Source organism: Cyprinodon tularosa, unplaced genomic scaffold (genome assembly GCF_016077235.1).
Source record: "Cyprinodon tularosa strain WSP-4 unplaced genomic scaffold, ASM1607723v1 ctg344, whole genome shotgun sequence".
NCBI classification, from domain to species: domain Eukaryota; kingdom Metazoa; phylum Chordata; class Actinopteri; order Cyprinodontiformes; family Cyprinodontidae; genus Cyprinodon; species Cyprinodon tularosa.
This window is the reverse complement of record NW_024039057.1, coordinates 535,511-549,329: the sequence shown is the minus strand read 5'-3', so window position 1 is coordinate 549,329 and position 13,819 is coordinate 535,511. Positions and strand designations below refer to the sequence as shown.

Sequence of the window (13,819 nt, the reverse complement as noted above, 5' to 3'; positions counted from 1 at the left end):
GGAAAATACAGCAGCGCCCCCTGTGGTCGGAGGAGCAACTTACAAGAAGCAAACAAAATTAAAGCAGGCAAATATATATACATTTCTCTGAATATTGCAGCATAATCTGGGCATAAATCATACTGAATATTACTTTAAAAGCTGATGAAATAAACTAATAGGTATTTATGATTTCAGATTTCACAAAAAAATGAAAATTTTTACAAAGGGAAACACTATGCTCTCTTTTGTATTATAATAATAATAATTTTTCACCAATATGTAAAATGAGAAATGTAGAGGTTGACTGTCTGCTGACTCAGTGTCACATCAGGCATATCATATGGCCAAAGCATAACTTTTAAATCTTTTAAATGTTACGTACAATGATAATATTCTATGTGAGTTTGATTTTTTTCTCCGAACTTTATATATTGATTGATTGATTGACTTTATTGACCTCACAGTTGAGAAATGTACTCGTTACATCAACTCAATAGTCAAAAAGAAGGTGCCAAAGGGAGGAAAAGGTGCATGGGGTATATACAGTATATAAAGTGTGTCCATATATATATATATATATATATATATATATATATATATCTTCCTCACCCTCTGCGGTCAGTCTACCTTTTTTCCTCCAAGCTCGGGTCCTCTTCCAGAGGCCTGGGAGCTTGAGGGTTATGCGCAGTATCTTTGCTGAAGTCTCTTATTTAATTTAGCAGGATTATTATACAGGGTTATGCACAGGATATTCAATGGGTATTTAGTTATTGCACTGAGCATCAGATATAAAAATTGGGTTATTGCACAGGGTACAAAATAGGACTTGCACATTAGATATTGCACAAGTTGTTGCCGTGATAGTGTCGCATTGTAGGGTTTGATGAATTACCTTTTTGAGACTTTACATAAATTGTACATTTACTTGTAAATGTGTATAGTAAAGAGAAAGGCCAATTGTGATACGAGTACAATGCCTTAGTAATAAACACTAAACCTAAATAATAATAACTTAATAAAATAAATAGAAAAAATTAAGTAGCACAAAAAACACCAACCATGAACCAGAAAATGTGTCTGATTTGATAACAATCTCCAGAAGAAATTAAAATAGAAGAAATTGAAATCTCCACTTTTTTCTTTCTTCCCTCTTCTCCCCCCTTATTCACTCCTCCCTTCCTGAGTTTGAATTTTTTAATTTAATATAGAATCTAATTAACTTTCCAGTTATACAGCGTAGTATTGAAGCCCACCTGACTCTTCAAGTCATACCTTATTACATTTTTATTGAGGTTGTCTCTTCATTTAAAACTTTAGGTCCAGTGATTTTTACTTTAATTCAGACACATATTGCTACTGAATTCTGACTAAGCCTTTTTTGAAGCATTACAAACTACTTTGGATTTCCCTTTACACATTTAAAATTGCATGCTCATGGGAACTAGTGTTGCAAAAAATTTACTCAAAATTAATGGAAATTATCCTTAGTGGCATCTTAAAAAAATAGCTCGATCAATTCCTGTTTATTATGCATTTTTAAAAACTGTGTAAAAAAGCTCTGATGAAGGACCAAAAGGTCACATTAAAATGAAATGTTGCACTGATGAATGGATTATTTTTAGCTTCCAGCACTTTTACCAGTATGTGTTTAGGATGAGTAGTGGAAAAACACTGTGGACAGTTTTCTGGAGGATTATTAACATAGAAAAAGACTGAACAGAACTTTTATATTGATTGGTAGCCTTTTTTAACGTGGACCTTAAAAAGCATGTCTATGAGCTGCAAACAAAGCACAATTTCAAGTTAGTTGGCTTTTCTAGAAATGTGGTCACATCATCTGAAATACTTAGCTTCTCCGCTAGATGGAGCTATATACAAAGAGATATAAGCAGCACAAACAGACAAACTGGACTTTTAAATGGCTTTCACCTGCAAAAAAACAAGAAAGACTTGAAAGAATACACCGTTTTTATTTTTAATATTCGTATTTCTTCCTACCATAATGAAAATTCACTTTATTAGGGATAAATATTGGTCTAAAATACAACTTTATATTTCAAGCAGTGATACAGGTTTAGATTTTATTCAAATAAAAGTCCAGTACGTATTTTATCTGAATTAGAAGCAGAATAAAAGTTAATATTTCAGCATAGCGTTAATTATAGCTACAGAGAAATGACTTTCTAAAAACATTTAACCCATATGACCTAATATGGGCAGTAAATCAATTATTCTAAATACATGTCATGTGATTCTGTGTCCAAAGAAATGTTTATAGAAATCTATTTTCAGAACACAATGGAAAGTTTCCCACCACAAAAAATAATTTTGTTACGCTACCAAGAAGAAGAAAAACCTCTTTTATGTTTTTGCAGCGCGCCTGACATCTGTGCAACGGCTCCATCAATAAAGACGCGCGCGCTCAGACCTCACGGGACAGATGTTCTCCTCGCGGAAGAGCAGCAGCTGGTGGAGATATGGCCATGTCTGCTAATTAGAGAGCAGGCGAGACCGCTTCACTAAACTGCCACCCTGTCGCGATTATTTCTTTTTCTGCCACTTGTCTACACTGCGCTCCACATCTCCTGTCAGGTTGCTCAGCATGGAAGACTTCTACTTCCTTTTGGCTCCTTCAAAATAAAAGTCCACCAATTTTTTTTGTTTTTACTTTGGAGCCTTCTTTTTAAATATAGTTTCATCAACTCATTCATTGTTTTTTAAGCAATGAATAGAATAGACTACAGTAGAATAGAAAACCCCTTTATTGACCCAAAATGGAGAAATTCTGGTGTTTACAGCAGCAAAAAGATTATAGGAAAAATGGTCACATAAATGTGGACTTTAGAAAAGTGTATACAAATAACATAATAGTGAAGATGTAAAAGATAAACAATAAAATCCTGAACTGTAAAGTGTTTTAACAATATAAAACTGTCCACCTGGTTAATAAATAACCAATATGCAGCTATGGACATTTTACATTGATGGATATTTGAAAATATCAGCAACATCAGAGATGTGTAAAATGACAGCAGAATGTTATTTAAGTGACTAAGGTAGAAACGGCAAGATCAGCATGAATGTAACAACTTATTGAAGTTGTTGGGAACAGTGGTGGTTATAGATTCTTACAGCTGCTGGGAGGAAGGATCTGTGATAATGCTCCCTGGTGCATTTAAGGTGCAGCAGTCTGTCACTGAAGGAGCTCTCCAGTTCTGCAACATCCCACCGGCTGCACTGAGTCCAAAGGGAATCCAATCACAGAGCAGGCCTTCCTGATCAGCTTATCCTGCAGCTTTCTCTCAGCTACAGATAAATTATTGCTCCAACATAAAAGATGCGCAGATGCCACAACAGATTCATAGAAGTTATAGAATTATAGTTTCATGAATTTGTTGTTGTTGAATAGCAGGTGTAACACATTATCAGGCTGAAAATTGTCTCAATTCATTTTTTATTTTGAAAGATAAATGTTGGAATACACAGGTTACTTATTTCAGTCAATCTGTTCACTATGTGAAAAAACAGCATATATATGACTAATGTTCAAGATTTCATTCATTCTATAAATATCAGAAATTCAAATATTACATAATAACCGTTAAGCAAGCTTTTCTTTTAACATAAAGGTTTGGAGTTTGATGAAAATTATGTTTATGACCTGCTTTAAGGTTGTTATTTTCAAAAGGCACTCTGATAAACCTTACTGGAAAATAGTTTTATTCCATAAAATATCTTATCTCTTGAAATACGTATTGTTTTACTTCTTCTATCATTATTGCTGTTAATACAGTGTATTTATTATATCATAATGATTTTGTTATTAAAAATATTTTCTTATTATTATACCCTAATAATGCATTTTTGTATTATTTTAGTCATTTATTAAGTTATTTAAGATTTATAATCACACTACACCACTAATTTCTTTATTATGATTTACAACGATTTCCAATAAAATTAACCATTTTGTTTTTGTTATTATTTTTGGATTTGGTTTAACCCTTTATAGGGCACTCAGTGAAATACATTTCAAGCCAATAGTGTTATCGGAATCCAGGACAAGACCTTATTTCCTTTGTAACATTATAAAAATGTGGATATTTTGATGGCAAAAATTAATCTCGATGTAAAAACAAGAAACGTCAACTTGCCGAATATATTAAGACAGATAACAAAAGTGCTTCTATAGGAAATTCATTAAAAAAAACTCAATTTTTTTTTTGGTACAACAGAGGCATTAATGCTCATACTGGCTGTTACATTTGTTAGTTTTTAAACCTGAATATAGTTGTTAACTAGGCTTATTAACTTTTTTACTTTACTTTTTAGATTTTTAATTAGCGTTTTAACTTTTTTTCTCGGCTTGTTAACTTTTTTTTTTAACCAACTTAATTTACTGTAGGTAATATATCATTTAAGGGCTCATCTGATTGGTCAAATGCCAAAATAAGATCTTTGCTGAATGGCTGGATATAGACAGAGGCGTAGCCAGAACATTTTTATAAGGGTGGCCAGGAAATAACTAATGTACACTGAGAGGGGGCTGAAAACAGATAGGCACCAGAACCTCAGGGTCCATCTACACTGTTCCAACAGGTAAATTAACGAGCAAAACATCCATATTTTCTAAATAAAGACAAACTATACTTTCCTACAGCCTTTGCTAACAAATAGACGCATATATTTAAACACCTGTAGTTTCTAGGTAAAGGGTATAGTGGATCAAACTCTTTCAGTTTTGAGTTCTGGGGTGTAAATGTTCTCCATCGTCATTACTTACCTACTTGTATCAAATAATGCATAATAATGCATAAAATTAATATTTACAAGCACTAATATCTACATAAATTGATTCTTTGATAAGTTTTTCTTAAAATTGTTAGTTATCTATGATTTCACTAAAGACTCCTAGTTGACTTGCAGAGACACATAATTTTCTCTTTAGCCCATATAACACTAAATCTAGTTCTGAAAAGAGCAGGAATTCTGTATTTATCATATTTGCTGTTAGTATATCAATGTGTATAATTAATCACAAAAAATTTAAATGTTTAGAAAATTCCACTTGAGAGTTAGCCTAGTAAACTAGCCCCACCCGCCAGGGGCCAAAATCATGTTTGCCTGCGAGTGGTCTAGCCTCGATCAATGCCCCAGGCCCTAGAACTGGCGGACCAATCACAACGCAAAGATCTGTTTTGAATTTGTGGATGCAAAGCGGGCAGGGTTTTGAGGGCGTGATGAAAAAGCTGCGCGACGCTGGAGAAAGCACAACAGTAGCATGCACTGCAGCCGCAGCAGCTTTCAATGGAGCGCTCCTTTGAAAGTTAAAAAAAGTTCTCTGTTGATGTTGTTCAATAAAAGTATGTTTTAAGATAATTTGAGGTGAGAATATTATACTTTAAAGCGTCACTATATGGTCCATTTACCCATTTAATGCGTAATACAAAAAAAAAAAATTCCGAAGCTGAGAGGACCGTGGCAACCAACAGAGCTCCGAGGCTAACGGCAGCCCGTCTGCAGCGGCCCTCTCTCTCGGCATAGTCTTGTGTAAAGGACCGCTGGCTCTGATGGGGATTTTAGAATCAATTTGGGAAGGATTAGACTTGGGGGTTTTCGTTGAAACGTGAGCAGGAAGAGGCTGTACGTTCATCCGTTTTTGAGAAGGACGTATTCGCCGTTTTACCGAGAGACTGTTTGTTTACACACCACCAGCTTTCTGTAGCGCTTATTGCGTGCGTTGGCCAATAGGCACAGACATAGTTTGAAAAACAACGGATTGTTCTCATCAACAATCTTCCAATGTCACATTCATCTGGGAAGACTAAATTACACATTTAGTCTGGTTCATCAGGCTACTTGAGGGTATTACTGCTGCCGCCATCTGTATTAGTGGGAAAAAATGGTAGGGGTGGCCAATGATTGGGTCCTGGCCCCCCATCTAGCTCCGCCCCTTGATTTAGATCGTGTGCTTCTAGACCTCACTGAGGGAGGGGGGTATGCAAGTGATCAAAAACGGTAACTTGCCCTATAAAGTGGTAAGGATTTAAATTTAAAACAAAAGTGAAAGTACTTTTATTTAATTAAAAAAATTATAAAATACCAACTGGATTTTATTTTGAAGTCAACACATCCCAATTTCCGGTGCTGTCTGACTCACCGTGCGTAATTTTCTCCAAACTCTTAACTCCAGCAGGGATCTCCTCCCTCCCTGTCTGCTAAGGTTGCTCCTCTCGCCCAGGTGCGACATTCTCTTTGCGCCTTAGTGGAAGCTCAGCCCAGAAGATGACGGACCCATCCCTGCCAGACTCCACCGCCGCCCCGGACCCGGATCCAGGTTCGGATCCCACGGTGGCGCACGGCCAATGCGAGCAGCTGGAGTCCCCACATCAGCAGCAGAACAACACAGAGACTCAGGGAGAGGCTTTCAAAATGGACCAGGAGATGAAGATAGCGGAGAACATAGAGGATAGAGGTAGGTGGAGTCACAGGTTTTCATTGGGGTCTTATTAAGATCTCTGTGCGTCATTTTATGGAGGGAATTCCTCTATTAAAAATGCTGTGATTTCAATTAGATGAAAAACATTTCAATTTCCCACAATCTTTTTTTATTTTCTTTCAAACTAGCATACTTTATACAACTTTTTTAGAACAAATAAATAAAGAACATTATCAATATTCACTTTTAGTGTTCCATAGAAACATTAAAGCAGATGTGAATTGTGATCCATGGGCTTAATCACTGCTTCAGTCCTGATATCCATCTACACTTTAAGCTGGTTTTATTTTAGTAGGAAATGTCAAATATTTAATATATAACACCAGTTCATGACACTAAGGAAAAAATGGGACCAATTTAAAGCCAGTTCTTATTCCAAACAACCAACATAACCATTTCAATTCAGAAGATTGAACTTTAAAAATGTGTAAAATAAAAATAAAAATGTAAACCCCCTGGTTTGCACTAATAGCAGGAGGCGACAGTGGAGAGGAACAACTACGGTTTAACACAACCTTTTAAATCCAAAGAGCCATTTTGCCCTAAATCCAACAGGGAAAAAAATAATAACTTAAAGTAACGAATGTCCCATAATCTTTTAATATAATTTGTTGTTTTTGTTAAATGTTTGGTAACTCTTGCCATTTAAAACAACCAGCACTTTATATGTATTTTTTAGGCTTTAAAATAAAGAAAATAAATGAAAATCTCATAAGTATTATTTGTATAAAACAATGTAAATATAAAGTTTTGAACCTATGACAATAAAAATAGATCTAAAAACATATTATAATGTAATTCTGTTGTAAATATTACTTAAAAAACACTATTTGTTATGATACTATATTCAAAACCACTATTTGTTTCTTTATCATCTTATAATAAATCCTGCTAAAGAATAAAAGCTGTCATATGTGGACACACTGTATATATCCCATGCACCTGTTCTTCCTTTGGCACCTTCTTCTTCTGTTTTTGTCTATTTGAGCTGATGTAACGAGTAAATTTCTCCACTGTGAGATCAATCAGCCAATCAGTCAATAAGAGCCGCTGTAAAGGGCCCACTTGTGGCCCTGGAGCCACAGGTTGTAGATCTCTGATTGACAGGAAGAGATATGCAGCACAGAGTTTGGTCCCTTCCTGTTTGGAAACCAGGATTCATTTTAATATAGCAATAATTGAGGGTAAAGTAAGTTCTTTTACCGTTTAAGGCATGTTAGTAACAAGGTTTTAAATGAGGTTTGAAACATTTATTCTTGAATACATGAGTCACTGGGCTTTGCTGCAATAACTGGTTAATATATATAAAAAAAAAAGTTTATAATCACAAGACTTATTCTGCAAACTACCCAAAAAAACAAAACAAAAACAAAGGGAAAAGAAAGGAGAAACGGTTAGGGAGACGATTATGTACATATTAAAAATGAATAAAAAACAGATGGAAAGCAAAAGGTCCACAGTAACACTTTGAATGCAAAAGGATGTCAAAGAGAAGTTTTTTGTTTTTGGAGAAATGATTGTTCTGTAAATTGTGATAAGCTATTATTAGTGGGAGGATGAAAACAAGTTTAGTTTTCCTGAAGTTTCATTTTTTTGTGTCTCTTTGTGTAGGTCTGCTGGAGAGCAGCATGCGCCTGAAGCCCCACGAAGCGCAGAGCTACCGCAAGAAAGCCCTCTGGGTGTCCTGGGCGTCTATCGTGGCCACCATAATCCTGGCAATCGCCGCCTTCAGTGAGTAGCAGTCCTTTCCTGTAATGCATGTTGGTGTTTTGTGTGTTTGCTGTCATCTTCAGTTGAAGGACCGGTTTAATGATTACTGTCACGCCCTGCAGATCAATAGAAGATCCAGCAGCACCTGGTTTCCTCCACCTTAATATCTATCTCTAGTTAACAACAGGAGAGAATTAGAGATCGGTTAAGAAGATGATTGTTTTTTTCAGAGATTAAACAGACTAATGCTTCTCCGATGCATTTTCCTCCTCTTGTGCCTTAAGAAAGAGCTCCCACTTTGCTTCACTCTTGTTGATTACCTCTTGAGCGGCCTGAAGAGCAGAATATAAGAGCTTCCTGCCACTCTGAAGACTGCTACTACAGCAAGAAGGACCATTGTTATGGTCCCCCCCCCCCCCTTTCATCCTCTATTTCTCATTAGCCTGGCGGCGGCAGCTCGTTGCTCGCCACACCAGCTTCTCTCCTCATAAATGAAACATAGCGCTGCTTCCAGATTGGGTGCCGAAATGAGAAGACGAGGTGATGAATGAATCTGTCAGCACACACACAGCTGTTCACTTCGATTTAGAGCACCGTCAATAGAATGTGAAGACAAACAAAGAAAATTCTGCTGTTTAATAATTCATTTTAGGCATCTTAACATTTTAGATCATTTAAGACCTTATTGTACTTTACATTATGTCAAATAAAACCACGATTTTGAAGGTTCATGACAAGGATTCAATGATAGACTTTATTTAAGCAGCAGAAGATAAAGAAAAGAAAACACTAAGTGTTGCCTCAGATTCTTAACTGGACCATTTTAATATGCTGATCTAAACGGCTCTGTTTCTCTATTATTAAAGTCTTTGCCTTCTGCTGCATCTAACTGATCTCCTTCTAGGATTTCTGCATGTTAATTCCAGATTTCTTGTTTCTGTTGAAGAAAAAAATACCCACAACATCATGCTGCCACTGCTATGTTTCTTCATGGTGATAATATTCATGCAAAAAAGCATTTTTGTCTTTTTTTTCTCTATAAACGTGAGCTGATGATCTCTGCAGCTCCTCCAGAGTCGACATGGTCCTTTTATCTGCTACCCTGTACTCAACTCTAATTTAAAAGCGCAACAGCTTTATTTAAGGCTCAGTTAGACACATATTGGCTTTTTTTTACAGATTAAAGTGGAAATAAAAAGTTTTCACACCCCTGCTTAAAACTTAGGTTCTTGTCATGTTAATAAATTTCAACGAAAGGAATAATTTTACATCTTTTTTCACCTTTCCTTTGACATATAACCTCCACAATACAGTTGAAAGAAACAGAAATCTTTCAGGGAGGTGAAATAAAATAAACAACTGATATAATATTTTTACAGTGTGCACATCCTTTTATAACTGTGGGTGTGGCTGATTAAACCAGTTACGTTCAAACATGTTGAACTGGAGTCAGCAAACACCTGTCACCAATAAAGTGCCTCTGATCAGCCGCAAATAAAGCTGAGGTGTTCAGGAGCTCAGTGAAGATCATCCAAAGAGACGTCAAAAACTGATGAGAAAAAACTAGTCAGGTAGTCTGACAAGAGACTGACAGCAACACTGAAGGAGCTGCAGGTCATACATGTGTCAGCAATCTCCTGTATTCTTCATATCTCTGGGCTTTGGGGTAGAATGCAAAGACAGAAGCCTTATTTCACATAGAAAAGCATCATAGCTGAACTTAATTTTGCAAACGTGAGAAAATATATAATATAATAGAAATGTTTTGGTCTGATAAAACCAATGAGGAACTTTTTAGACATATTTTCAAAAGATATGCTGCTCATCAATGAGAACACCATAGCTCCAGTGAAGTCTGGTGGTGGCAGCATCCTGCCTTTTGGCTGTTTTTCTTCAGTTATTTTAGTCAAAGTAGGGGGAATTTTGAACGGCTACAAATACCAGTTAGTGCTGCCAAAAAACCTTTAGAAAGCTGAAAATTAACTTTGTCTTTCAACACGACAATGACACAAAGCAAACATCTAAAGCGCAGATTATATTTCTGCTACCGCGCACGTCAAATGTCGCTTAGGTCTGGTCGTAAACCAGTTTTTTTTTTGTATGCTTCTAATGTCGGTCTGGAATTTGTAGGGACGCGCAGCAGTTTCCCACCAAAGCGCTAGGGGGAGCCTTGTTGAGAACTTGCAAGAACTTTAGCGGATAGTCGCGAGAACTTGAGTGTTTATCTTTCAAAATAACAATGGGACGTCGGCAAGATATCACGGTCACGGAGATGGATCTAGAGTTGCTAGACATCGAAGAGGAACAGGTTCTGTTAATGTAGTTGGCAAAAAGATCGGTTAACCTTTCGTCGTAGTTGTCCATTGTAGTTGTTCCTGTTTTGAAAAATGGCACGCCCAGGCACAGAATCGAGAAGGACGACCACACAGACAGCCGGAAAGGCATCCAAGGACAAATCACAGCTGCTTTTTGTCTGCGCACTTCCACTTGAGGTATGCGCGGGTTTGCGACTGTCCGACGCGTAGTAAAGATTGTTTTGAGGTGTGAGACGACGGTTGCAGAACCTCTGCGGGGAGGGGGGCGTGGTTCCGCACAGATTTGAAGGTTGCACAGGCTATGCGTCAAAAGCATAAACTTTCCTTAAATCAGGAGGAGCTGCCCGGGCAATCGGTCAGATTAGGAGCAGCTTTACACGCTGGGATGCTCCTCCCCAAAAGAGGAGTAATAAAATAATAAAAGTAACAAAGCAGTAGCTTAAAGGAATAGTACACCCAAAACATGATTAGCCTTCATTTTCTACTCACCCCCATGCTGAACAACACCCTGGAGTACTTTTTTGATACACTATATTGCCAAAAGTATTTGCTCACCTGCCTTGACTCACATATGAGCTTAAGTGACATCCCGTTCCTAATCCATAGGGTTCAATATGACGTCGGTCCACCCTTTGCAGCTAGAACAGCTTCAACTCTTCTGGGAAGGCTGTCCACAAGGTTTAGGAGTGTGTTTATGGGAATTTTTGACCATTCTTCCAGAAGCGCATTTGTGAGGTCGCACACTGATGTTGGACGAGAAGGCCTGGCTCTCAGTCTCCGCTCTAATTCATCCCAAAGGTGTTCTATCGGGTTGAGGTCAGGACTCTGTGCAGGCCAGTCAAGTTCATCCACACCAGACTCTGTCATCCATGTCTTTATGGACCTTGCTTTGTGCACTGGTGCACAGTCATGTTGGAAGAGGAAGGGGCCAGCTCCAAACTGTTCCCACAAAGTTGGGAGCATGGAATTGTCCAAAATGTCTTGGTATGCTGAAGCATTCAGAGTTCCTTTCACTGGAACTAAGGGGCCAAGCCCAGCTCCTGAAAAACAACCTCACACCATAATCCCCCCTCCACCAAACTTTACACTTGGCACAATGCAGTCAGACAAGTACCGTTCTCCTGGCAACCGCCAAACCCAGACCCGTCCATCAGATTGCCAGATGGAGAAGCGCGATTCGTCACTCCAGAGAACGCGTCTCCACTGCTCTAGAGTCCAGTGGCGGCGTGCTTTACACCACCGCATCCGACGCTTTGCATTGCACTTGGTGATGTATGGCTTGGATGCAGCTGCTCGACCATGGAAACCCATTCCATGAAGCTCTCTGCGCACTGTTCTTGAGCTAATCTGAAGGCCACATGAAGTTTGGAGGTCTGTAGTGATTGACTCTGCAGAAAGTTGGCGACCTCTTCGCACTATGCGCGTCAGCATCCGCTGACCCCGCTCCGTCAGTTTACGTGGCCTACCTCTTCGTGGCTGAGTTGCTGTCGTTCCCAAACACTTCCATTTTCTTATAATACAGCTGACAGTTGACTGTGGAATATTTAGGAGCGAGGAAATTTCACGACTGGATTTGTTGCACAGGTGGCATCCTATCATAGTTCCACGCTGGAATTCACTGAGCTCCTGAGAGCGACCCATTCTTTCACAAATGTTTGTAAAAACAGTCTGCATGCCTAGGTGCTTGAATTTATACACCTGTGGCCATGGAAGTGATTGGAACACCTGATTCCAATAATTTGGATGGGAGAGCAAATACTTTTGGCAATATAGTGTATCTCAAATGCATCTGGAGATCTGGGAGGCTTCTTGCTGTCTGCTGACATTCAAATAATGGAGGTCTATGGCGCCCGAGGCAGAAAGGTCCATAAAAGTCCACAAAAAAACGTGTCAATATTCCTCCATACTGCTCGTCCAATGTATTCCAAGTGTCCTGAGTGGGTAGCATCCAGAATTTACTTGAAACGAAGTCATTTAGAATGTTTTTAGAGCATAAACAGTAGTGTATAGGATTTCCTGAAAGCGCGTTCACGGCGCTACGGAAACCGCGGCAGACCAAACCAGCGCATTCAGCTCGGCAAAGAACTCATGCTCTTCCTCAACACTGAAGTCCTCAGACATTTTTCTTTCGTTGTTTTTTTTCTTTGCACAGGTAAACAGCACATTTCTTCTTCTACGCTTGCATTATTGGCAGAGCAGACGCTGAATGCGCACTTTCATCTGGTTTGGTCTGCCGGCTTCCGTAGCGTCGTGATCGCGCATGTGCGCGCTTTCAGGAAATCCTATACACTACTGTTTATGCTCTAAAAACATTCTAAATGACTTCGTTTCGAGTAAATTATGGATGCTACCCACTCAGGACACTTGGAATACATTGGACGAGCAGTATGGAGGGATATTGACACGTTTTTTGTGGACTTTTATGGACCTTTCTGCCTCGGGCGCCATAGACCTCCATTATTTGAATGTCAGCAGACAGCAAGAAGCCTCCCAGATCTCCAGATGCATTTGAGATATCAAAAAAGTACTCCAGAGTGTTGTTCAGCATGGGGGTGAGTAGAAAATGAAGGCTAATCATGTTTTGGGTGTACTATTCCTTTAAGGTTGTGCATATTTATGCAAACATGTTATTTTAAATGTTTATTTTAGATATTTCTAAAGGTTTTAATTGTGTTTTTTCCCAGAGAGCTGTCTGGCCTGGCAAGATTAATTCCACTGTTTTCATGAAATGAGTTTTTTCTTTTGTGTGCCAAACTATCTAACTATCCAAAATATATGTGAAATTATTTACTGAACCAAATGTTTTCTCTGTCAGCTTAACAGCTGATGTTAATGTGCTACTATTCAGTTTTTTAATGTTTTTTTTGGGCTATGTTTGTTTTTGTGTTTGGTATCCGTAATTTCGGGTGTACTGTAATTTTTCTCCCCTTTTAGACTTCTTTTTGAGTTTTTAGTTATTTATGTCATTCTGTCTTGTTGGTAATTTGCTTATTTTCCATTTTGTGTTATATTTAAGCAGTGTTGTATTTTTTGAGTTACACTATGTTGCCCCCTTGTGCCAGTCTCCTTTCCCCTAGCTCCCTTCTAGATACTTCTATCCACATCTGCTCCATATCAGAGTAAAGCAGCAGTAACTTTCTGGCTCAAGGTAATTAGACTAACCTTGCGAACCAGATTGACGTCATCATCAGCATCTAAAGGAGGAAGATTTAATAGATCCTGAACAATCGATCATATCGCTGCCAGATGCTGCTAATAATAATGGTTGCTTTGCTGATGTCATACTGTGGGGTTACTTAGGGGCAATTCAGGG

At 38.2% G+C, this 13,819-nt stretch overlaps 1 protein-coding gene across 1 annotated transcript in view; it reads left to right on the top strand.

Moving 5' to 3' along the window:
- The first annotated feature begins 6,116 nt into the window (after window positions 1-6,116).
- Window positions 6,117-13,819, top strand: part of LOC119789718 (transmembrane protein 163-like) — a 28,232-nt gene continuing 20,529 nt past the window's right edge. The window contains exons 1-2 of the mRNA XM_038294773.1: window positions 6,117-6,457; window positions 8,093-8,212. Of these exons, the coding sequence (XP_038150701.1) occupies window positions 6,268-6,457; window positions 8,093-8,212 (310 nt within the window). The 5' untranslated portion in view covers window positions 6,117-6,267. The remainder of the gene's footprint in view (window positions 6,458-8,092; window positions 8,213-13,819) is intronic.